The 25,468-nt window shown below is 35.8% G+C and overlaps 1 protein-coding gene across 8 annotated transcripts in view; it reads left to right on the top strand.

The window, feature by feature from the left end:
* The window catches only part of FUT9 (fucosyltransferase 9), a 106,616-nt gene that overhangs the window by 58,043 nt on the left and 23,105 nt on the right, over positions 1-25,468 (top strand). For 3 of the 8 annotated variants that reach the window (XM_039729894.1, XM_039729903.1, XM_039729912.1), the window contains exon 2: positions 16,317-16,410. The exons of 2 other annotated variants lie outside the window; for them this stretch is intronic. In XM_039729894.1, the coding sequence (XP_039585828.1) occupies positions 16,344-16,410 (67 nt within the window). In that variant the 5' untranslated portion in view covers positions 16,317-16,343. Of the gene's footprint in view, positions 1-16,316; positions 16,411-18,663; positions 18,822-25,468 lie in introns of those variants that run through there. 3 more of the 8 variants (XM_039729922.1, XM_039729931.1, XM_039729950.1) reach the window with 2 other exon arrangements.

Raw genomic sequence — 25,468 nt, 5'->3', positions numbered from 1 at the left:
GAAAACTCTGAACAAATACTGAACTGGAACATCTTTCCGTAGTCCTCTCATAACCCTGGCAACTCGTATTCTCTTCCCTATGGATTGCAGCTCTGTTATTTTTTTTCAAAGTAAACACTTTATTTGCTTTATTTGTTTATTGACTGGTCAAACATGTTAATAGCAACTCAGGAGAACATTGCAACAGTAAGCAAAGTTATACAGATTGAGAGCTGAGATAGCAGAGTTGATTTTGCCATGAACATTCTAACCTGAATTTTGCAATAGCTCTCTGCCACATTCTAGAGACCCTAGACAAACACCTAACGCTTGCTCACAAAAGTCAAACAAACCGAAAAAGAAACCTGAGACTTTTTCCATTCAGATTTTGAGGAGTGGCTGGAATTTTCCTTCTCTTTTTTTTCATTTCATAGATTTACAATTAATTTTTTTTATTAAATGGAATTTTATAAAAATAAAAAGCTCAAATTAAAAATTTCAAGGGTCTCTATCATCTTTAGATGATCCCACTTTTCTGTGATCAAAAAGAATACTGTGTTAAGAATCTGAATACAAATCAGAACAGCTAGTTCTCTATTTTGTTCAAAACACCATTCATCTTAGTATAATCCCCTGATCACAGCAATGTTTTTCTAAATCAACTTGTGCTTTGTTAATTTTTTCTTTTTATGTTTGGAAGACATTGGTATAGGAAAGTCTGAGACTATTCCTGCTGCAACTTTGAGCAGATGAGAGAAAGTGTATCTCATTAGTTCACAGTGACAACAGGACATTCTCAGGCACTTGAATACAGTAAAGATTAATTTTATGCAGTGCCTCACAAAATGAAATAGAAATGCCATGTGTTAACTTGTTGTCAATTCTTCTACCAAAGGTAATGATTTTACAATAATTTCTTCCTAGTTTAAAGTGTCATCTTGGTACTCCTGTTTTAGAGCTGTTGGCTGCTGTCCATTTTTTATATGTCATCAGAATCTTTTCATCTTTGTCACAAGCTCCACACCTCACAGTCACCTGAGCTCCTCTCAGGCAGCACAGTTTCTCATAAAGCCATAAGGGACCTCTATGCAGTTGATGAGGAGTTCAAGAACATATTTGCTGCTTTTGAGTGTTTGAAATCACAGCCTTAATCTTAATTTTTTTTTTATGTGCAGAATTGTGAAATGTTAGTGAAGTGGTTTTTTTAAAATCAAATATCCTTTATATTTGTTAATGCTTGTTTCCTTATGTTTGGTACTCTATTTTTATCTTCTCCTTTGTGTTTCCTCACTGCTTCGTGTTTATTGCACATCAGACACAATAATGGTCATATGCCTCATACCTGGCTATTTCTATTCTCGAATTTGCTGGAATATTTATTGGAAAGTTTCCAAAATCACAAGGGCAACAAATAATCCTCATAAAATAGAACAGATGGCAGAAACCTTTGTATTCATTATGGCATTATTGCTTTAGAAATTTACAGGTCCAGATGCTAAGAAAAAGATGGAGGTTTGTTCACTGAGACCAATATCTGCTGCTTGTCTCACACTGTGTTAAAATTATGGTAAATATATCATCTTTTTATGACCCAGTAACTTGGGTTTATATGTACAATTGCCTGTGGGCCTTTGTTTCCCTACTTCATTTTAATAAGAAAACTGTGGGCTCAAATGCAATCTCAGAATTGTAACAGTTAGAAAAATTCCATCCTATTCTTTCTGTTCCTTGCTGATGAACTCGTATTGAGTTCATTTCCATCAAGCTGGGCTAAGCGTTGAGAACTGAGCAAGAGTTCTCACCACTCAGGCCTTGGGATCTCATCTTCCTCAAGGCAGGATAGATATGTTGGCAGAATTGAAAATGAAATGGAAGATTTTATGATTCCTAGGATCTGGTTTCCACAGACATTTTTAGGAGTATATTTTTTACTTCAGAAAAGTTTCACCTGACACTCTCCTACAAAAAACTAGTGTAGCTGAGTAAAAGCATACAAGAATCCTTCCAGAGTTGCTATTGGCCTGTTATTAAACTACAATGTTCAAATACTGATCTACTGTAGACTAACTTGGAAATCCAATGAAGTCCTTTTCCTTTACATGCAGACTGAAGATATAGATAGCTGTAGATAAATTTACCTAGGAGGAAGATAAATAATTACATGCAATGATAAAGAGCAGAGGAGTTGCCTCAGAGGCACAAAAAGATATAGAATAACATGATGATGCCAAGTCAATGCTTTCTGAAAGCAAGGTAGGAAAAGTTATTCAGTCTAATTTATGAACAATGAATTCACATTTTTGGAACGTTGTGCAACACTTGAATTTAGTTCAGACTATTCCTTTCTTTATTTGAATCACATTTCCTACAAATGGTAATTCAGGTAAATAAATTCTCCACCCACATAAAAAGGGTTGAAGAATGTTACTTGGATTGGAAAGCCAAAACATAGAGCTGAAAAGTGTCAGAGTCAAGGTTTGTCTCTATCAGTCTACCCTTGTGTGTGTTATATCTTTAGTTGCACAATGCCATACTGGTTTCCCAAAGCACCGTGCCTCACTGGTCACAAAAGTTTGAAAATTCTCAGTGAATGGCAAAAAAAGGGCTCAGCTATTCAAAAGACACTTCTACTAAAGGAAAGATGAAGACTTTCAATAGAACAATACTGATTAAAAAGGAAGTTACTTTCACTTTATAGAGGTGAAGCAGGTCAGTATGTATGGTTGGCATCAAAGTGTCTAAATACTGGTAAGTTTTTGACATGGAAGTCAATTGGAAGTATCCTGTTTGCTTACACAATTTTTAGAATATTTAAGTATTTAAATACCAACAAACTTTAAAAGGATCAAGCTGTTTGAATTCTACTTACATTATTAGTAGCTGCCCAGCTGCATTCTTCCGCAGTAGCAGAAGTTTTTCCTTCATAGTGCATTTTATAATAGAAATTCTAATGCACAGTTTGAAACAAATTATAAGACAGCCCAGTTGCACGGATAAATTATAAAGTAAGCAAATGTCTTTAGTTGTATTTAATTGCTAGTCAGAAGAGCTACTGGAGAAAAAAAAGTTATGCTAATTTCAGTACCAGGAAGATAGCAACAGAAGGATGAGAATATTGTGGATGATCAGGTAGTTCCAGCATGTGGAGCATAGTTGGAAGATCATTAAGAACAGGAAAACACACTGCTCCCACTCAGCCCCAGTCTGCAGTGTTTCTCTCTGATTATAACTTATTGTCTTTCCTTATGATTATTCACCATCTGGAAGAGTCTTTAGCTGACCAAAACCAGGAGACAACAGGCAAGACCTGAGAAAGAATGTCAAGTACTTGGCTCAAATACTCCAGGAGAAAAGTTAGATGAATCAAAAGCGATCAGTACCATCACTCAGAACTTCTGACCATGTTCTGAAGACAGAAAAAGAGAAGTAAAGCAGTGGCCTAAAAGTCATCTTCCAAATGCTCAAGGCTATGTTATTTATGACAGCCAGAGCAAAATGCACAAAGACAGTGTCTTTTGTGCATAATATTTTCTAGGTAAATAATCAAGTTGAAGGCTGATGAGAATAAACAAAGCCAAGATTAATCCACTTTCTATTGTTATATCTATTCCATAAACTGGTCACTTCTAAGCTACTAGATGCTAAGCTTACTTCCATCTGTAGCTAATCAGCAGTTTAAGCTCCACCATAGCCAGGCTTTGTCAAATTGATTCATGAGCGACTAACACAAAATCTGACTTCTTTGCCTTCTGTCTACAAAGCAAACTCCCAAATCAGAAAGTCAGTTTTAAAGGCATTTACATTCCTGTTCCACCTAGCAAACCAGTATGGTGTGAATGCACAAAGTAGATCTCAATGACAGGAAGAAAAATCTTCAGAGGAAATACAGTCATGTGGCAAGATTCATGCAAATAATTTGAAATATAAAGTGTATAAGTCTCATTGGGTTGTCTGCACTTTAAAACTCTGTCAGAGGAACACAGAAACTTTTTCCCTGTGTGTCACTCCATTACTTATTTAATGTCCACTTATGGAGCTATTATAGGCTTTAACAAATAGCTATTATAGGCTTTAAATTGAAACATCTGGGCAATATTTTTGTGCAATTCATAAACACCTAATCTTCAAGAAAACAATTTCATTTCTGCCTTTCCAGTCTCATTCTAAGAGTGCTTATGTGTGTGTGTTTAAGTAAGTCTCAGTTTATATGAATTTCTACCTGACCTGTTGGTTTGACTTTATTTTTCCTGAAAAGAATTTTACCTGCTTTATTTATTCTGTGGGGTTTGTTGTCAAAAGCAGCATATCTAGCTTCAGTCTTATTTTGATAAATTGCTAAATAAGTATAGGTTTGAACTACAAATTCAATTACAGAAGGTAGGATGAACAGAGCACTTAACAAAACCAATTACAGAAACAGATTATTAAAACAGAAAAGAAACTTGACCTAGGTAGTCATGTTTTTTCTGAAGCTTGACGTTTGAAGCAGCTAAGCTTTGATCCTGCAAAGGCATGCTCATAGGCTTGCTTTACCTCACTAAAATCAAGGGGGCTCTTTGCAATGCAAAAGAGCAAGCAGGTGCATCCATCTTTCTAGTACCATAGCATAAATGGGCCAGTAATGAAAAGCGTGCATGAAAGCCCACAGTCTCAGTGTTTAACAGTTTTTAGAGAAAGTAATGGAAATTATGTTAATCTGAACTCCACATTGTTCTTGATGTACATTGTATTTGCTAAAGATTTAAAAAAAGACTGGGTCTGAAGAAGGAAAAAAAAGAATAAGGTACTAAAGAGAAGGAATATGATACTAAAGAGACAATCACCTTCATGATGTGCTTCCACACAAGAATTGCTCACCACAATATGGCTTTTGATTTTTTCTTTTTTTGAACCATTGTCATTACACAGAAATTCTTGCAAAACTAATTTAAGTCAGGCAAACCATTTACTCTTGCAAACTTCAGATCACTGAGAAAAAATTAACAGATCCACTTCCAAGAAAAGGAGCCTTTACATTGTTAAGAACTTTGATGAAAAGAGGGCAATGATTGTCACAGGGTTGATTCTGACCATGCTTAGTCTCTGCACTGATTTTTTTCCATCTGATCAATTGTCAGCAGCTTAATGGTAGCAGATAGCTTAGTAGATAAAACAAAAGATCTTCTCACTCAAGTCTGTGGGTGAATACACACTTATGCTAGTGAAATTAGGCTTTGTTTTGGTTTTTAGCTTCCTCTTAACTTCAGGCCCAAGTGTAAAGGGATAATCTTGGTTTATGAAGACAAGAAGACTCAGGTGGTGTGATTACAAAGGGGTCCAAACCAGCATTTCATGTATCTGCCAAACACTTTAGATGGTTAATTTACAGCTTAATAGTACACTATGAGTGCTGGTGAGTTTGAAGCTATGAAGAGATTATCTATAATCTAAAATATTATCTATAAACTAACTAACTATAAACTAACAGATTACCTATAAACAACAGAAGACATTATCTGTAACTAACAAACTACATTTTTTAAAAAATGCATTTCATTATTTTTTATTAAACCAAGCATTCTGTCTCTAAATGAGTTGGTAGACACAGAGAATGCTGTTTATTGGTGGAATTGCAAACCTGAATCATAGAGATGTTTACTGCTACTTTTTGTAACTGATGTTTTCATTATTTTGCAATTTTAAAAGTGAATTATTTTTTAAATATTTTAACTTAAATATAAAGTGGTTTATATATTAATTTGATTTATTTCACTATTCTTTTTCCCATCCTCTTCTACCAGATAAAAATTAAATACCAGTGCAGTTCTTTGCCCAAAAGATTGAGCAAAGAATCCTTTGGTGTGGTTTTTTTTTTGGTTTCTTTTTTTTTGATGGTTTGGTTTTTCTTTTAATTTTGGCTAATCTTCCTTACCCATTTTATTCCTATATTTGAATTTACATTCCTCTATAAGGCAATAGTGTCTTCTTTGGTAGTGCAGTAGTGTCAGTAGGACAACTGCACAGGGTTTTTTTCAGTTTTCATAGTGGTTGGATATTTTAATTCCTGTGTAGAGGGGGAAAAAAAATATTTTTGCAGTGAAAAAATTTTGATCAGATAAATGTTCAATTCTATACTAGCTGTAACACTCTTTTGGTGGCATAAATCACCCCTATGTGAAGGACACACCAACAAAAGGACAAAAATGAGCTGGCTAGAACTGGCCATTTGCAACATTAAGGACATTTCACTTCAGAGAAAAATTCTGTACAAATGGACTTAAATATTTTATAATTCTCTGGAAGAGAAGTCTTCTGCATATAAAACCTATGCTGCATCACTTAATTTTCTTAAGTGGATGAGGGGGAAATGCAGCAAAAAGTCACTTATCTTGTGCTAGTTCAACTATTGCCAACTCATGTGTGTCAGTTTTAGGAATAATAACTGAAAAGAGTGAGCAGGGAATAGCTCCAAGGTATATAGTTTGCCCTAATACATACAGATGGAAATTCTAGGGCCAGCACAGGTCAGGCTTGTACCATCTAGCACTGCAGAAATACAGTGAAAATATAAAGTTGCTATATATTCTCAAGACAAGAATTCTCAAATTGTAAAATATTTTTACCCTAAATTTCAGCTTGTCTTCACTCTTTGTGTATTCTTTCCCTCTAAGGACTTGTAACCTTGGATACTTTCCAGCCTGCTAGTAAAAATCCTGATCATGAAATCCTTATTCAAACAAATCTGTTGTTGATTTTATTAAGCCTGTTCCTCTCTCTCATATTTACTGACACATTGCTACAGTGTCTCCAAAGGACACAGGATACAGACATATATGCCGGGAAAACTATAACTCTCGATTTGGGAATTGATCATGAACTTTTCAATCAAGTGGAACTTCCAGAAGAAAAATAACTTTTTTTTTTTTTAATCTATTGGCCAAGCTACTATGTTATTGTCCCACATTACAACTGTCGAAGGTAATGTTCACTTTTTTTAGATTGAGGTACTCAAATTTTGTACTCATATGTAGGTGTGAGGAATCATGTGCATGTGTCTTATTCTTGCCTTTTTTCAAACCAAAAATAGGGCACTTGGATCCAAATTGCTTCAGTACAATATTCTCTAAATAACTACCCAAGATGATCATTATCTTAAAATTATTCCTGGGAAATGCTTTTGCATGTGCTTAACTCTTTACACGTGAGTAACAGCTCAGTAGAATTATCAAAACACAATAATGAAAATGACTTTTATAGCTCCTTTAGAAACTTAGTACAATAAGGAATACCAACATCCTTGGAATATTTTGGGCTTTGGAGAAACACAGTATTATTCCAGTTTAACACAAAATGTTTGGCTTATACTGAAAATTATATTAAAATCTATTTTGTGCCTTGAAGTAGGTCAATTAAAGAAATTATAAACTGCCCTCTTTGTGAGTGGAATAGATTTATATCATAGCTAGTTAGACAAAAGCATAAGAAATAGTTCAAGAAGACAACTAAGAGAAAATAACTAAGAAAAATAGCAAAAAAATCACAAGATCAGATTAAATTGGGACAATGAAAAAGAAGCAGAAAACTGACAAAAAGAAAAAGCCAAATTAAGATAACCCATGGATAACAAACATGCAAAAAAACCCCCAAAAAGTCCTGAGATACAGTGTATGCCATTTCATCTAGAAAGATAAAGGAATTTATCTTATGTTTTAAAAGTGAAAAGAACTTGTGGTGGAAATGGCTTTCTCAAATCTTTTGATGAACAAAGTGGATTGACTGTCAATCAACTTAACAATGCAGGAAGAGAAAATACTTGAGGCTGAAGCAGCAGATTTGTATTATAAAAAGACTAGGCATTTTCTGTAATAATTTTTTTAATTACTTAATTTTATAAGATGAATTTGCAGTCAGCAAAAGGAGATGAAATGTTAAATAGTTGTGAAACATTTTAGTTCTCAATAAAGACAATGATGTAGCATTTTGTGCCTTATTGTAATAGAACACCAAAAATCTTAATCCACTTTTCAATACTATTTAGATACTTAGTGGTATTTTTGTCCATATGTGAACCAGGAAAGAAATTATCAACAAGCAGCACTTTAATGTAGGAAAGCTTTGAGGTCTCAAGAGACTAGCTCTGTTCTAGAAAGTACCATGCTGCCTGATTCCCATGAGGATGACTTACCTAGTGTAAGCATCAGTAACAAATTGCCTATCTTGGATGAAGCTGGAGAAAGTTTAAAAAGGCTTGCAAGATTTGAAAGTTCTTTCCCAAAGAGAAGAGGTCTTTCCTATCAGATCAGAAGCAGCTAAGGACCTGGAAATTTGGAACCAAAGTAGCCATGCTGGTGGTATATATGAGTTGGCAGATAAGGGAGACAAATTTGTAGTAACCCAGACAGGAACTTGGAAAATCCCACTTCCATTATTAAGCATCATATATCTTACTTCGTGTCTGTAACCATCCAAATACTTTGTCTATGTTCAATGTTGAGGTCATGAGTAATTCTGCTTAATTTAAGTGTGAACATTCAGGAGGTTCAAATGAAAAAACAATAATTTTGAAGTCTAAATTCAAGGAAGCATCCAAGCTTCACGGGGGAAGCTTCTCTTTTGAAGATGAATGTTTTAAGGCAACTATAACTATTCTGGCTTTATGCCTCCTCAGCCCAGGAAAATTTACTTCTTATCTTTTCAATTATCTCTAGGTCAAACATTATATTTACTGAGGTCCTACAATTGAGCATATTGGCAGGATATCTAGAACACTCTTTCTTGGTGTGTTGTAACAACAAAGTTCTGCACTGGTGAGATGTGGAAAAAACACAAGCCTTTTGGCCTCAATTTCTTTCACATTATTGGCTGAAAAAATGCAACAGGGGAAAAAAATAGAAGTTGTTTCACCAGCATCTTTCCACAGTGAGTTTGTTGGCTAGGTCACTCTTCTGAAAATACTTGCTCCTACTTGGATTTGATGTTCTCTAAGGTCTTTTCCAACCTTAACAATTCTGAATACTCCACAGTCATGTATCCTTCTCATCTGAAGAAGGAAAGGCCACTTAATACCTTATTTGGTAGCCAAGGTCAGGAGCTGGACTTCAGGGCCCATATTCCAGTTTAAGAGACGTGACACCATCAGTAGATGCCTACATGTAAGCAAAACGGAGTTGTGGATTGATCCTTCTCTGGACTGGTTTATGCATCAAATTATTTCAGCTGCTGCTAAGTGCAAATCTCTCTTGTACACATCTAGATGTTCCACTTGTTCAAGGGAACAGGGGCACCTGATTTTATAGTGCAAACCCAACTCCAAGTGCTCCCCTTCTCAGCAGCACAGCGTACTCCTCAGTGCAAACATTACACTTGGCTCCGAGCGTGGAAGTTTTAGGCATTGCAGCATTAAACTTCATCTGCCTGAACCTTTTTCTAGTTCTTAAGACAAGTGACTCTGAGCCCTGTATTCTCCCTTTCTTCAATTTCCTTTCATTAGAAAAAAGTTACAAAAATTGCCACAACATCTGGATTATAAGAAAAGGCAGAAAAACCAGAAAAATGGCCACTCTGCTGCCTGCATATATGAATAGAAGATGCATATGAGTTCAAAGCAGAGGAAATTATTCCTAACACCTGTGAAATATGTATTTCAAAGAGTGTTTAGGATGATTTCACTTTGGAGATTAATGTTAAAAGGGAAGTGAGTGGTTGCAGGATGGAATGACAATTTGTGAGTGTTATCTGGGATAGAATCTTTCAGTTTGGGAAAGAATTGTAAATGCCAGGGCAATCTTAGGGCTATTTTGCACTCAGATATCACACTTGTAATTTGATGAAGAAAAGATGATGGGAAAATGGATAAGAAAATTATTTAACTCAGGAGCAACGCAATTATTGAGATGTAATTCATGCAGACAGCATCCCTGTTATTGGCTATAAATGCCTTTTGGCTTCTACTTGTGAAGCATAAATGTATTTTATAAATCTCCCTCCTCACCTGTGTCTTGAGAGGACATACCCTGTAGAAAAGGCCTCTTCTTTAAAACAATTAAGGAGACAGTACCATCACTGTGGTAATCACACTGCAAAAGGAGAAAGAGAAGACAATGCTGGCCTTTGTGGCCACCAAGACATCATCCACTCAAGTTCTAACATCTTAGAGGCTAAGTGCAGAGTTAGTTGTCTGCTCAAAAAGATAATAAATAATGCATTTAGATTTAAAGATTTCAGATTATTCATTCAGAGTATTCAGCAAGCATCAAACAAACAGAAATCAGCCTCAAGAGACAGAAGACCATGCTGGGAAATATTTACTATATAGAATATTTGTAAAGTACACTGGAAAGAAAGGGAATAAAATGAGGATTAGCAATAAGAACATTGACTCAGTGTGTGGACATAGGAATACTCTGTGTTTTTCTTACCAAATGTTCCATCTCTTCCCACCATTAGACTGGATTGCCGTGAGGCAGTACTTGCAGATATTCAGATAATCCAACATTAAAAAAACAGTTATGCCTTAACTAGCAAGAGAAAATTTTCAGTTCTTCCTTTTCCATTGCTTTTATTGACATGATAAAACTGTGTGGTTCCTTCAGATGAGCTTACACCGTGTTTTCTTTTGCTGCTGCTAAAGCCCTCCTCTGCTGTCTTAAGTTTTTGACCAGGCTCCTCACGGCACTGCTCTGCTTGTATAAAATACAGCTGCCAAAATAGCCGTGTCAGTTGATATGACAGGCTTGCTTCTGTTCTGAAGCTCTTTCTCCTTCTCCTGTTTCCTACTACATCAGAGTCAGCCTTTATGTTTCTGCCATTGTACTCACCTTGGTACCTGTCCATCTTTATGCATTTAGCTGCTTTGGTAGCAAACACCTTTCTAGCTCCCTCTAGGTTGCCCTTCAATGCTACAATAGGCTCCTCAAGTTGATCTTGACATTAACAACTAAGGAAAGAAAAGATAAAAAATCACAAAAAAACCCCAACAAACACACACACCCACCAAAAAAAAAAAAAAGAGCACTCTGGTATGAATGCACTAGCAAATAGGATGGCTGATATACATCAGATACCTTAAGTTTTCTAAAGCCATTGAGACCTGCATGCTTAAATGCATGATCTTCCTTCCTCTATTTTTGTCTTATCATACTTCTCTTATGCTGTCATCATTTACTGTATCTTGGCTCAGGCAATATATTTCTTGCGGCAAGTTTTCCACCTGCAAGGGAATGTTCATAATACAAACACAATGAAATTTTTGTTTTGATGGAGCCCTCCAGGAGCTTGACAAAAGATATGTTATTACTCTAATATTTTAGAAACTACAACTAAGTGTTGCATAAACCAGTTAAACTGCATCTTTATAAAGAAACAGATTCTGTGGTCATATAGTTTTGCAAAATATTAAGAAAGTTTGAGCTACCTGATGACCCAAATCAACTCAGTTTGAGATAGGCTCTGTCCATCATCTATTAAGCAAGCATCGCTCTTAACACAAAAGCGCAAGTAAAATTCTACTGAAAAATAAAGCGTATTGTATAAAAAAAAGTACTTCAGATTTTCAGTCTGAGGAAAAGTGACAATTTTTCTCATTATATATATAATAGTTGAGAGCCATCAGGAAATAACGGCTTCCTTTTGTAGTCTTAACTTTACTATTTTCCACACATGTTTTATAGTACAGCTACCATTTACATGTATTTAAATGTGTATTACATTATTTTTCAGATAATGTAATACACTCTATCTTTTCTATTTGTAATAGCTAAATTTTTAAAATAGTGTTTAAAACAACGGCAAAAAAAAAAAATTAAAGCTGAAAACCCAGTTTTGCAGATGCAAGAACCTTACATCAAATTATTCCATTTAGAGTCTCTAGGAGCATCGAGCAAGCTCACTCAGTCTCCAGACTCACATTTGCAGGAGGAAATTCAAAAACAGCTGAACAAATGCATATGTTAAGCAACCTGACCTTGACTCTGTGCTCTGTACGTTATGCTAGTGATGTCTTTGTAAGCTGTTGTTTCAGCTGAGCTAATGAGTACAATTCCTAGACAAGATCAGACTGAAAGCTCAGGAGAATGCAGGTGACTCAGAGCTAATGTGATATCAGATGGAGCAAAAAAAAAGAGCAAAGACACACACTCACTTTTGATTTCTCTGAGGGGGTAAACAGAAACACTGAAAAAAAAGTCTATTGGAAGAGAGGGAGTAAGAAAAGATGCCTTTGGTAAGTGTAGGGAGTTAAGAGGTTTTGTGCTGCAATTCATTTGCAATATTTTGTGTAAAAAAGCTGCTCAGAGCACCCTGAAGAGTCTCTCACTGGGAAATCTCACTGTAGCAAGTAGCTGCTAATTCCATTTTAAATTAGTATATGTTCCTGAAGTGCAACTTTGGCCTTTTAAGAACACATCTACTGAATGCTTTAAGCCAAGTGTTCTTCAGCTGCTTGAAGGTAAGGGCGTGCAGCACGGTGGTTATCCCCTGGAGCTGCTCTCCAAGGCCTGCTGTGTATTTGGTGCAAGCCTAGTTTTATCCTTAGCACACCAGAAGTTTTAATGCAAGGTACAACACTCAGCTGAAATCCTTACCCTACATACCAGCAAGCTGGGAATATTCAAAAGGCTTTGACCCAGCTTTGAAGGAGATTTTGGCATACTGCAGAGAAAACCAGAGGCTAATCAAGAGGCATTTCACTGAGAAAGTCAATGGCAGTGAACTAAGAGAAATCTTTCAGTGTATGAAACAGGTAAAAATCGAATTTTCCACATTTTTTACCTTCAAAAAAAACAAGACACTCTTCAATTTAGGTCTGAAAATACCCAAACTACAACTAAAATATTTAATGGATTTGAAATAGCTAAGAAAGGATAAAAAAGGCTGTGAGTACAAAATAAGAAACCCCATGTTTTGCATGTTTGGTTCTTTACCCTGAAGGTCAGACTGGAGAGACAAACACATGGGAAAGTTGGACAGCAGTAATTCAAAAAAGAATAAATATATTGTGCCTTTTTGATATTCTAATTGCATTTCTGCCTTCTGCTTCTTCAAATCACATCTGACACTTCTATAGTTAGATTAATCTGATAGATTTCAAATGTATTCCAGAGTTGTAAATATATTTAGCATATTAAAAATATCATCATATTGGTCAAAAATATCTGCATCTTGTCCTTCTAAGAGCATTCAAATTTTTTTACCAGTAAGTCGTAAAGTTTGCACTCTTTCTTTGCTCCAAACATTATTTAACATACTTGCTACATGGCTTAGATCTATCGTTTTCACTTGTCATGCCCAGTAGCTCTGATGTCCTTAGCAATCAATAATATGAAACAGTACTTTTTGCATCCCTGTATTATTTTCTGTGAATTTAAGACCTGTCATACTGACAAATGGTTCATTCTCTTCAATCCTGGTAGAAGAGACTATGATTCTGTCCTGAAAAGGCTGGTTTTCCTCATCAGAGTAAAACTTATTATATTTTTGCATGTTATTAATACAATTTTAAAACCTTAAATTATCATTTTAAATAATAAAATAAATAAGCAAATAATTAAACAGAAAACTTTATTCCAGATTTTCTCATTATTTTATTGTGTTATTTTCTAATTATTTTAGTGTGTTATTTTCTTTACCACAAAACTTTCATAAACCATTTTGGATCTGTGTTTATTGTGGACAGATTTTATTTTCTTTTGGGTTTTTTTTATTTGGTTTTGTTTGTTTGTTTGTTTGTTTTGTTTTGTTTTTTGATTAATTTCATGTTTGCAATGGCATGATGGAATTTATACCCTGAGCTGCTGCTTGCAGTTTTCAAATAAAAAGCTCTTCACAGTCTGCAACATCCTAGGTAGTGACACTGCCCTTTAGATTTTTATTTTAAAAGAAGGTAGAGAAGACATGAACAGACAAGAGTTCTGTATAAACTGTTTTGCACCCTGTTTATAACAGTTCAAGATCTATAGTTCAACTTATAGTCTATAGTGAAGGTATAGAATGTTTCTGATGTCATTGCATTTCATATTACTGCTCATGAGAATACATCTATGCAAACTCCACAGAGCAGGATTAAATGTAGATAGGAAAAGGGTACTAATCCCCTGGTTTTGTTGTCTTGCTGCATATTTTGTGTGAAAGCATTAGAATTTTCTCCATGCAAAATAAAATTATTGTTTATAACCAGAAAGGATAAATGCACCCTCTCCTAGCTTATGCTGACAAATAAATCAGGTGGAAGTTCCACTTGCTTAGCTGCCAATCCAAAGCAACAATACACAAAGTAAGACCAATAACAATAAGAAAATGTTTTCATAAAAAGACCATTAACCTCTTTCTGTTGAACTCTTTAGAAAATTTTTGAAGATATTTGTTGACAGTTACTTTTTGCTTCAGAGTAGCAGTACTTGTTCATCAGAAGTACTACTCTGTAATTTCTCTGAACAATTCATCAGCCATTAGAGCCCTTTTGGTACCTATGTAGCCTTTTTCTTGTAACTACTGCTGGAGAGGTTTGCTTAATGTTCTCTTGGGGTACCCAGATCCAGCAGCTGTGTGGGCCAGAGCTGTGCTTCAGTAACTCACCACCTGCAAAACAAATCTTGTTGCCTACGAATGTATTCACCAGCTCAATCAGAAGCACAAAGTTGTGGGATTTTCCCATTCTCCAGGACCTGCATGCTAAGCCTGAAGTCAATGAGTTCCATGCTGATTTTGGTGGGCAGGGGGGGTGGTTAAACCATTAAATTGTGGTAAATATATTTTACCTGGAAGACACGTTTTTCCCATCTTCCTGTGGAACAGGCAGGTACAATCAGTGGAGGTGGACTTGAACATCATTGCTCCTACTGCTTTTGAGAGTGATTTGGGCATTAATTGCATTTAAGAGACATGAGATAGACTTCACATTTGTTGCTCAATACATTTCAGTCAGGGTAGTTGTTGGATACAGGGCTATAAAGATTTTTGTATGATGAAATAGCTGGGCAAAAATATCAAAGCTTGGTAATAGCAAAAGAATGTTAATCATTCATCACACTCTGCAAGCCTATCTATATTCTCTCAGAAGATATAAATACTAAACAATTAAGTCCCACAATCTCTCAGCAAGTTGACTCTTATTATTTCCGTTTTATAGAAAAACTGCAGGGAACAAAAATGAAACACTTTAGTTAAGGTCACAGAGTAAGTCTGCTGAAGATGTGTAAATAGATTCAAACTCTGCTGATTCTAATTTTGATTTTTTAACCGAAGAACATTTTTTTTCTGTAACATTTCTCTCGCTCATTAAACATCTCTTGCATAGTTTAAATTAGGAGCATCATTAAGAAGTGAAGTTAATTACCTTCTCTCCTTTTAAAAACTATTTGCTGATTTCTATATTGAATAGATTCAAGAAGGTTTGCTCATGTGTTTATAATGGTAAAAGATCTAAACACAAATATGAAAATAATCATGCTGTTTTGCTATGTTTTCATGGTATAAACAGCCAACAACACCCACAGCAACTTTATTAAGACAAAGATAAGCAAATATAGGGGTTTAATTTGATTCTGTTTTCAAACACATCAAAGCCCTAAAAGACTAGTGTTTACACTCTCCTTTATTTCTTCATTATAGGCAAACCCAATGTTATGAAAATTAAGTCGATGTTTGAACCAAAAAAACTTCTGCATTTTTCTAGTGAAATGGGAGGGTAGTTTTTCATAGTATGTTATGAAAGAATTTCTAAAATCTCATTTTCAAAAGCAAGTACAAGGCATGGAGAGGGCAAAATTTGAAAGCAGGAATGTTAACTGCTTAATATAATACCCAGAATCTTTAGTAAATTCCCCCTGGTGTATTATTTGAATTTTCAGGTCTTTACATAAAAGTAAAACATTTAACCTACAGGGACTTATGGAAATATTTCATATAGAGCCTAGAGAGTCAAAGTCTCATTGAAGAGGACTTAGGAAACAGCTTCATGTTGCTAAGTTCAAATGTTAAGGCACCTGTGGGACATTCTACCCTCTCAGCTGCCGTGTAGGCTTTCTGTCTCTGGAGACCTCTGCATTCAAATTGTTGGTGAGATCTCCACCATGAAAATCCAGACTGGCTGCTTGGCTCTGAGGAAGCCACAGACCTTTCTACTGTGACTGAGCTACCAAAAGCCTGGGGACATGTCATTACCCTCTTAGGATTCTCAATCAAAATGTGGTCTCCCTATAGTATATCTCACTCCCACATGATTTTTGGAACATAACTGAACTTCACATAAGTCAGCAAGGAGAGAGAGAGAGGATGGATACCTAATTGACATGTAGTTGAAAGCACTGACTTATGATGTCACAAGATATCCTTAAAATGTGTTTTGTTTCATTTTAAAACAGATATTTGCCCATTCTGCAATCTGTCACATGAAGCTGCTGTATTCTAGGATGCATCACAGATGGAAGATTTTGTCTCCACAGCCACAATGTTCTGGTGAGAATCACATTCTGTTACAGTAGTCAAGTATTTAAGTCTCACCTGTGATGCACAAAGACCCTTATTTCTGAATTCCTCCTTAAAGCTTAGCTGTTAGATTTCTTTCCTGGAAGATAAGAACCCAAATCTAACACAGAAGGTATTTGGATTTTATTTTCCTATTTTCTAGAATGGTATTTAAGACATGCTCCTTACATTCCACACCTGCCAATCCAGAAAGAACTGATCCTACTTCATCCACTTGACTCCAAAAGTGGATTCATAACTACATCCCTACAGGAAATAAGACATAAACATCTAGTCTCCCTAAAAGACAGCTATTTTGTGAATTACTTACTTAGTAATCTCTCTCCTCAAATATGAAAACATATTAAACACCCAGTTTAGAAAATATGCCTAACTTTTAGAAGATTGAAGTCCCAATTAAAATGTCTAGGTTGTTTTTTAAATCACTGATGGCTTTCTAACACATATGGATGTCAGGTGATTTTTAAAAGTGGGACCTTATTCCTTCCACAAATAGGATGCGTTTCACCAAGCTTACTGTTTTGATTTGGGACTTTGTAGAATTCTGCAACATATAGCTCAAGATTAATATACACTTGTTCTCAAAACCATTAGTATGTACTAAATCAGGAATTTAATGTGGCTATCATCACTAGATGCATAGTAAGAGTTAACAGGTTTTTTGTGCGTAAAAGAGTAAATTTCTTTAAGATTCTTTATATTTATTAAATGGCTAGTACTAAATTAGGTGATTTATTTATACTCCATGTAAAACAGTTATAAAATACTCTGTAAGAAGCTTTAAAAAGCTAATTTTTATATATGCCTTTGCAGAGAAATGGAAACACTTGCTGACACTTAATGTTTAATCTCCTTATCATCGCAACACCTTTTTCTAGCTCTTTTTTCTTTAGCTCCCTCAGAGAAGGGATTCTGAAAGAAAATAGAAATAAGAGTCTTCATTCATCCTTATTATTCTTATAACTAAGTTTATAAAACAATATTGTGAGCTTACTAAGAGCATATTAAAGTTATAATACAGAAAAAAATTATCTGTGATCACTGCTGTAGTTCATATGTCAAGATAGCTCTGATTTGAAAATCATGTTTTGGGAAAATAATCTGAAGTACTTGAGAGAAGAAAACTGAAGACGGAATTTGGGATAACTTTTGCCTTAGAGACAATGATGCAACCAAAAACTTTTAAACTTTCAAACTTTCTCAAAAATAACCTTTGTCAATAAATTTTAATAGCAACGTGCTACAATGGCATAACTACACTGATAATGCAGTAAGAAAGAAGTTAACATGGGAGAGAACTCCATAAATAGATTTGTTTGCTTTTTTCTAATGTGTAGCTACTGTAGACTACTTCTTATTGATTTCTTTGGGTTTAGATCCATACCAGCTAAAAAAAGCATTTGAAATATCTCTGAAAGTAATGAATAGATTAACAGAGATGCTAATTCTACTCTACTACTAAGCCTCTAAATATACAGTATATAAAGGCAGACAAAATGTCCTAATAATAATAATATCTGTACTGCATATCAGCTTGGGGTATATTTGCCTAGTCTGCTTTTCCTCTGTGCCCATCAGTGTTATCCTTCTTCATATCACCTTGAGACTAAAAACTGATTTTTCCAGGCTCTGAAGTCATGCTAGAATAGAAACTTTATTTTCTCAACTTCAAAAACTTGGTGTCAATAAAAGAAAGTGCATGGCAATCTTTCAAACAGGAAATCCTTTACACACAAGATCCATGCAGTGCATTACTATTACCTGAGCGTGCCTCCTGTGAGCAAAGTTCTGACCCCATTGCCCTTTGGTGTAAAGTAGGAGTGCTAATAAATTGAGATTCACAAGGACTGCCACAATCTCTATGCTGTGTATGATCTTTGCTGCTCAGTGGATCTGGCCATACTCAAGAAGTGAGCCAGCTCTGCTCCGTGTTGTTTTGCAGGGCATCAGTGCAGTCAGCCTCCCCAAAGCCATGCTGAAAGGTTGGATACATCAGGTCAGGTAAATTACCACTGGTGCTCCCATGATATCCAAACTAAAATTATTTATTTTGGTCTCATTTGGAAAGCAAACACATTAAGGCTACGATCTGGTGATGTGGACCGACCAGAAACACAAATCAGAGTTTCTTCTGCAATTACTACAACCTACTTTGTGCACTTGACATGACACTGAGATTAGGAAGTAATCTGATAGATCACTTTCTGGTTTTTGCTTTTCCAGTCTGCTGAATCTCATCTGCGCTGATTTGCAAGCCCAAAGCTGTCACAGATCCCAATTACTCACTTAACAGAGGATTCAGTCAGTACAAGAGAAACAGTTACACGATTTTAGTTACATGATAATTTCTGTACCTACTTTCAGAATGCTGTACAAAGAAGGTGAGTCTCTTTAACTCCATTTTTTGTTTGAGGAAACTAAATCAAGGCATAAGATCTGACTTGCCAGTGTCCCCACTGGCTCTTTCAACATTCAAGCAGACCAGGTAAAATCATCAACACTAAAACTTATAATAAATAGGTTGCTCTCATTTCTAATTTCTGTCGGAAGTGCCATCACAGTTTCTATTTTATGGTAGTCTGAAGTATAGTTGTATATGTAAAAAAATTAAATGATACTTTTAAAGTGTAAAGAAAGACGTTTACAGTGAAATAAACCTGTTCCTTTTGGGGTAGAGGGAGATTTTATTTGTGTAATAAAAATCTTTATAGCAAAATTAAATATCAGACTAGTAATTATGCTTTCCACAGTTTCTTAAAAAACAGGTTTGTTTACAGGTAACATATCAGCCTATACCAGGATTTCCAAAGCCAGGCAATTGCTGTAACACTCAACAATCCTTTGGGAGCAATGCTGAAAACTGGTACCTTGATTAAGTAGTGAGATTGGCAATCTGAGGAAAAAACTGTGGCAGAGACTAGAATGTGAATGGGAACTCCACGTGCATTTGGGAAGACTTGCTGCAGATCAGACAGCTTTGATGGTTCAGGATGAAGTTTTCACCCAAGAACAGATTCTAGATCTGAGAGCTCTGCAAGGATCCTAACCTTTTTCTTTTTTCTTTAATAACAGAATAAGGAAAGAGACACTTTTAGTTATTTATAGAATAAATAGCTCAGAAACCTTTTTTTTAGACTTCAGTATATCTATCCCCAGCAGAATAAAAGCTTCATGGTTTTTTTGCACAAAATAAATGTATTCCTCATATTTCTTCACATTTTAGGAGCGAGGGCAATGCTGGCAAACCACAGTCATTGCTTTCTTCACCAAATGTGCAGACAGCAATGTGTATGCCATTACTGGGGAAAAGGAAGAAGTTTTTGTTTCACTAGTGCTCTCACTGTTAGAGATGTCAACAAAGGATAGGAGTGCATGGTTCATGGATCATTTTAAGGGAAAAGCAAAAAAAAAAAAAAACCAACAAAAAAAACCACCACAATTTACAGAAAATACTTCACCATGCATGCTAACTAACATAGACCTACCATGCAGTAAAACAGGACAGGAGCATCCAATCAGTGGCAAATTTCTCCAAATTAGAGCAGTTATTCTGTAACAGTAATAGAGCTAGAGCTATTCAGATCATATTCATTCCACACCTCTCATGAGATCCAAATCACAGACAGCATCACTCAAATATTTTTCTACTCTGGGTCTATGCAATTGCTAAACCAGTTTCTAATGATGCATTACAGCCAAGTCTATCCAGAACAACTTCTGCTCCTGACACAAAACAGTTTGCAGTCATGGTTCAGACCCATGTGGCATCAAAAGAAGAAAAAAATCAGAAAAGGTAGAAAAGAGCATTTGTTCAAGACTATTTCAAACCTTCAACATTAAGAGCTCTCTGCCTTGAGAGAACAAGCCGCAAGTTCTTTATACTCTATTGGAAATAGCAGTGAAACTCAGGAACTGCTTTCCTACAGTCTCCTAATAGGATTTTTAGCAATCAGTACTGTATTTTTTCATCTTAGTTTTTGGGGTAGAGCACATTACTTTTTCAAGCTTTGCAGTACTGCTGTGTTTCCTAGAAATGTATCTCCTTGGGAAAATGGAATCTCTGTGTATTCACAGTGCTGCAGAACCTAGGAACCTCAGGCTTCCTGGATTTAGGTTTACTATGACATTGAATCAAAACCAATGGTGAAAACATTTCAAATAATTTTATGGTGTGGGATGCATATATGCAAGCTCGCAGAAAAGATACTAAGAGGCAGAAATTATATTGGTTATGCTCTTTCTTTACCATCCTTCAATGTTATAGGGTCCCAGGAGTGAGGTGCTCTGAAATCTGGCAATTCTCATGCACTTTTATCTGCTCCTCAGCAGCTGTCTAAGCCAGAGCAGTTCTCAGCATAGGTGTACTTTCTTGCCATGTTTATCTGTTCAGATCTACGCTCTATAGTGTGTCTGGGAAGTTGAACAAGCTAGGATTAGAGATGTTGTTCAGCTCTTTGATTGCAATAATGCTACTTCCCTCATCACAGACATTTTGATTGGAAATCTGCAGTGAGAGTCACAAAGGACAATGTTGATGTAATTAGGATGCTAAAATGACAGTGACAGCATGTTAGTTGAGCTGTGGGAATGACATCCAAATAGTGGGTTTCATACTCTGTATTTACCACCAAAATACACCTTCAGACTTATGACGCACAATATTAAAACATCTGCCACCCTTATTACAGAGAAAATGGAGTAGCAACAGGAAGGTTATTTAGGGAGTAACAACAGCTTTCAAAGCAAAAGTGCTAATCAGTGAAGACAAGCAAAGTCCATATTTGTGTTTCCCCTATCTTTTTTGCCCTTAGAAAAATGTCTATCTGTTTCCCTTTCCGAAGCAGCTGTTTGGAATTATTCTCCTTAGGAGACTTCTCCATTAAAGTTAAAAGGGAGAGGGCTAAGAATTGCCTTCTCTGTATAACTTATTTATTAAGCATCCCTTGCTTTGCTTTGTCTAAGTGATTTTCTTCCCTGGCAGCAACAAAAGGAATTGCTTGAGTGTGTTGTACTCAGTTTGATAATAGTTATACTCTGCATCATTCTGTGTTTTTGTTTATTATGTTGATTTTTGTGGCATCATAACTTGACCAGTTTGGTGTACAGATATCTTTATAGCTTAGTGGTCATATTTATACTATGGCCAAGCAAAAGGGAAAGATGAGAACAGTGATTCCCAATTACATACACATATAGGAAGCGTTCAAGTGTATTATAGGCATATTAAAAGTGAGGTCCAGTATGGAACATCACTGAAGATCAGAACAGGATCAGGTAGATGTTGGGCCAGATGCAGGCTCTGGATCAGGCATGTTGAGGAACATGGGAAAAAGCAGCTTGGTTCAGAGCATCATCACTGCTCACAGTGCTGTCACCTGCAGCCAGTCTTCCAGCAGATCTGAGAAGCAGGACAGTGAGGAAACTGGGTCTGGGAGCAGACAGAGATGGACATGGACAGAACATAATGCCTCTTTTTTCAAATGAGGTATTTGTGGTGCCTTAAATTTCAGCTTTCATATTTTTTAAATTCTCTACTGCCTTAGTGTGTGACTCTGAACTTCATATAAAGTGGTAGCAAGGTCTCTTCACAGTTTATTTAGACAAAACAATGCTTTTCCAGCTTGAGAATCAAGGCCACCTGTAGCTTTAGGCTCAAGAAGTAAAAACAACAATGAATTGAGGAGAGCAATCTGGGAGAATGAGCTTTAGGCTCAAGAAGTAAAAACAACAGTGAATTGAGGAGAGCAATCTGGGAGAACAGGACTTTATAACCTGAAACTGTAATTGCACAATTGACCCCAATATGTAAATATGTAAAACTTATAAAAGTGTGAAAACTCATGACAGGTTGTGCATCTTGTGTCCATCTTGTGTCCATCTTGTGTCTGTCTTGGGCAGAGCCACGACCGGGCTCTTGTACTGCCCAAGGTGTATCCCTTGAAGGCCTTTTAATAAATACCTACTTTATGCATTTAATTCTGTCTAGCCTCTGTTCCAGGTCAGCCTCTTTATGCATCACTTGCATGGCAATCTACACAAAGCCTGCAATCACAGGTCCAGAAAGTATGTGCAAAATAAAGTATTATAGCAAAATTCATGGGATTTTAATTCATGCTCATTAACTGGGTAACAATTACGCCTGAAAGTGTCAGTGATTAGATTCTGCAGTCATTTTTAATTTGGAGTGTCTGCTGCTGGGGTAACGAGGTCCAACTCTAGTAATGAATTAGTAGAGTGAAGTGGTGTGAAATGCATGTAAGATTAAGAGCCTACATGAAATGTCAGGGATGTAATGCACCCTGCACCTTGTCTCCATGAAAGTAACTGTAGCACCCTTAATGTAAACATGCATAGGCATGGAAATTCATTCTGCATAATAAATAACATAGCAAAGCCACGATTCTTCAATTTTGATTCAATAATACAGAATAAATAGCACAGTAGGACATATGTGTATTATGTCTTTAACAGAAAAATAACTGTCAAGGAACTGCCTCTGTTCTGCCACCTTTACTCTGGATGAGTCTGGTGATCCTGTCTCTCCTGCACATTCTTAAAGGCTTCCAGTTCTTTAATGTTCCTTGTCTGACCACTGATAATCTTTCCCCTTTCTCAGAGGACAATACACAAAGAAAATAAAATGCAATGCTTCCAAGTGCTTTTCTCCCAGTCTTTTCATGGATCTTTATTTCACCAATTTCCATGAATGAAATAATTGTTAAATTAACATGCTAGACCCCATCAAGAACAAAGTCCTGCTAATGTGTCTTAACCAATTTCCATGAATGAAATAATTGTTAAATTAACATGCTAGACCCCATCAAGAACAATCAAAGTTCTGCTAATGTGTCTTACAATATGTAAATGCTCAGTGAATAAAAGCACTCTAAATGATGACAAAGGCTAGGAAAAGAGGCATTGGCAGTGTTATTTGGATACTTCAGTGAAGTGGTTTGTATGTCGCTGGAGCTGACAGATTTCCCTAGTTGTTTCTAATTCTGAGAAATTGAAAGGTTTTGACATTGCCCCAAAAAGAAAAAGAGTAAAGATGAAAACAAGGTCAGAAGAATTATGAAAAGGGAACAGTAGAGGGGAAAAAAATAATAGAGTGGCAGTTAAGAGAGCAGGTCAATCTGTCAGTAGGACCATAATATCTGAGGTTATGACCATGAGGAGAATCACTGTATTGTAGAATCATTGTACATGTGCCTGTTCGGGTACAGGCTCATTAAGACAGGTCCTCTGAGGTGCCCTTACCTGAAATCTTAGGGGACACTGGGAAGCTTAGGGGACACTGGTACTCCTGTGGGTGCTTGCTGCTAGAGCAACAGTTGCTGGATTGTCTCCTAATATGAACTAATTACTCAGGTTATGTCTGTATCAAGGTGAGATACATTTCTTCCTCTCTTACTTTCTTTTTGGAAGGTAATTCAGTCTTACAGCTCATGAGAGGGATGTGATGCTGTTGTCACATCCCACCCTGACAGCATCCTGACCGTGTGTATCTCTCTGCCAAGCTTGACAGCAGAAGAAATCTTCCAGCCATTAAGGGAACCTTAATGATCCCTGGGATGACTTTTTGTCATCTGTAAATTTTTGTGATATTGAAATGTTCCCTTTTTTGTTCAGACCAAAACTAAAATATTTCAAACTAATCTCTCCCTAATGAGGTACACTGACATAAATGCATCTTTGTGCTTCCCTTAAAATTTGTTTCAAATAGAACAAAAAAAACATCCCTGAGAAAATGTTAGCAAACTCAACTGTCCCAAGGCAGATTTTTGTGTTGACAAACTTATAACATAAAAAAAAATTAAATATTTTATGGTTGAGTCTCTTTGAACTTTCATGGATCAAAATATAGTTTTATGCACAATGCATCAAAAAATCATTTTAGAAGCAGTTTACGAAGAGAGAATAGGGAACAAAGGACACAATTCATCTTGTCCAATGAAAATAAGAAATTCATTTCCACCATAGTTTATGGCTTCTGTCCAGTAAATCTCAGTTTGTCCTTCACTGCAGAAAACAGGTTATACACTGCAGGATTTTGGAAAATAAATTTTAAAAATTTACTCTTCACTTCAAATAATTATAGCAGTGGAAATGTTGTTATTGTTCTTAAATATTGTAAGTCAATCTATTCCAAAGCTAAATTCTGATCCACATTTTCCTGCATGTAGTTATTTTTATCTAATTTTCCTTATATGTGGCAAATAAATAAAACAGTGATGTAAAATCCGAAAGGGAAAATAAATCTAGCTGGAGTAATCATATTATCAACACATCAGCTCTGCAAAACTCTGTCGTGCTTCCTTGCATAAAATGACAATTTAAAGTACCTTTGCAGAAGTCTCATGGAGATTATTGTATTTTATTCTCTATTTAGGTTTAAAAAAAATCTTAGACAACCTATTTGAAGTCTCCTAGTGAAATACTTACAGTTCAGTTCAGCATTATATGCCAGTTTCAGAGAGGTTGAAGTGTAATTTATTTCATTTTACTTTCATCAGCAAGTCAAGTTCATCCATCCAAAACCAGCTTTTCTGGATGCACACATTTCATTTTTTATCATTTTAAGTAGCACACAGTGCAGTCAAATTCCAATATCTGTCAATCGCACACAAGTACTGTTAAGTAATCTTTTACTTTCTATTTAAATGCTTACACCATAAACATTGAATAAATGCTTGCTTGGCATTCAAACAAGCAGCTTAAAGCAGCAAAACTGCCTTTAAACTGCATGGAATTTTCTAACTATATGATAGGTATCTGAAAACTCTTATTTTCCAGTTAATATTAAATTATTTTGAATCAATAAAAAAGTATTTTGCACTGTAGTTACACCTCAAAAAATCAAAAGTAACTCCACTTTTTTAAATACTCCCCTGATCTTCAAATCTTACTTTTGATATGTGGTACCAAATTCTCCTTACATTGTAATCTTCCCTTTTTTGCATTGCAGAGCATAATTTCAGAACAATAAATAACAAAAGCAGATGCTAAGGTGTTGAACATGACATAGGAA

The sequence above is a fragment of the Passer montanus genome, unplaced genomic scaffold (genome assembly GCF_014805655.1).
Source record: "Passer montanus isolate IOZ18808 unplaced genomic scaffold, ASM1480565v1 scaffold11, whole genome shotgun sequence".
Classification (NCBI taxonomy): Eukaryota; Metazoa; Chordata; class Aves; order Passeriformes; family Passeridae; genus Passer; species Passer montanus.
Note: the sequence above shows the minus strand (reverse complement) of the source record. Positions and strands in the feature narration are given on the sequence as shown.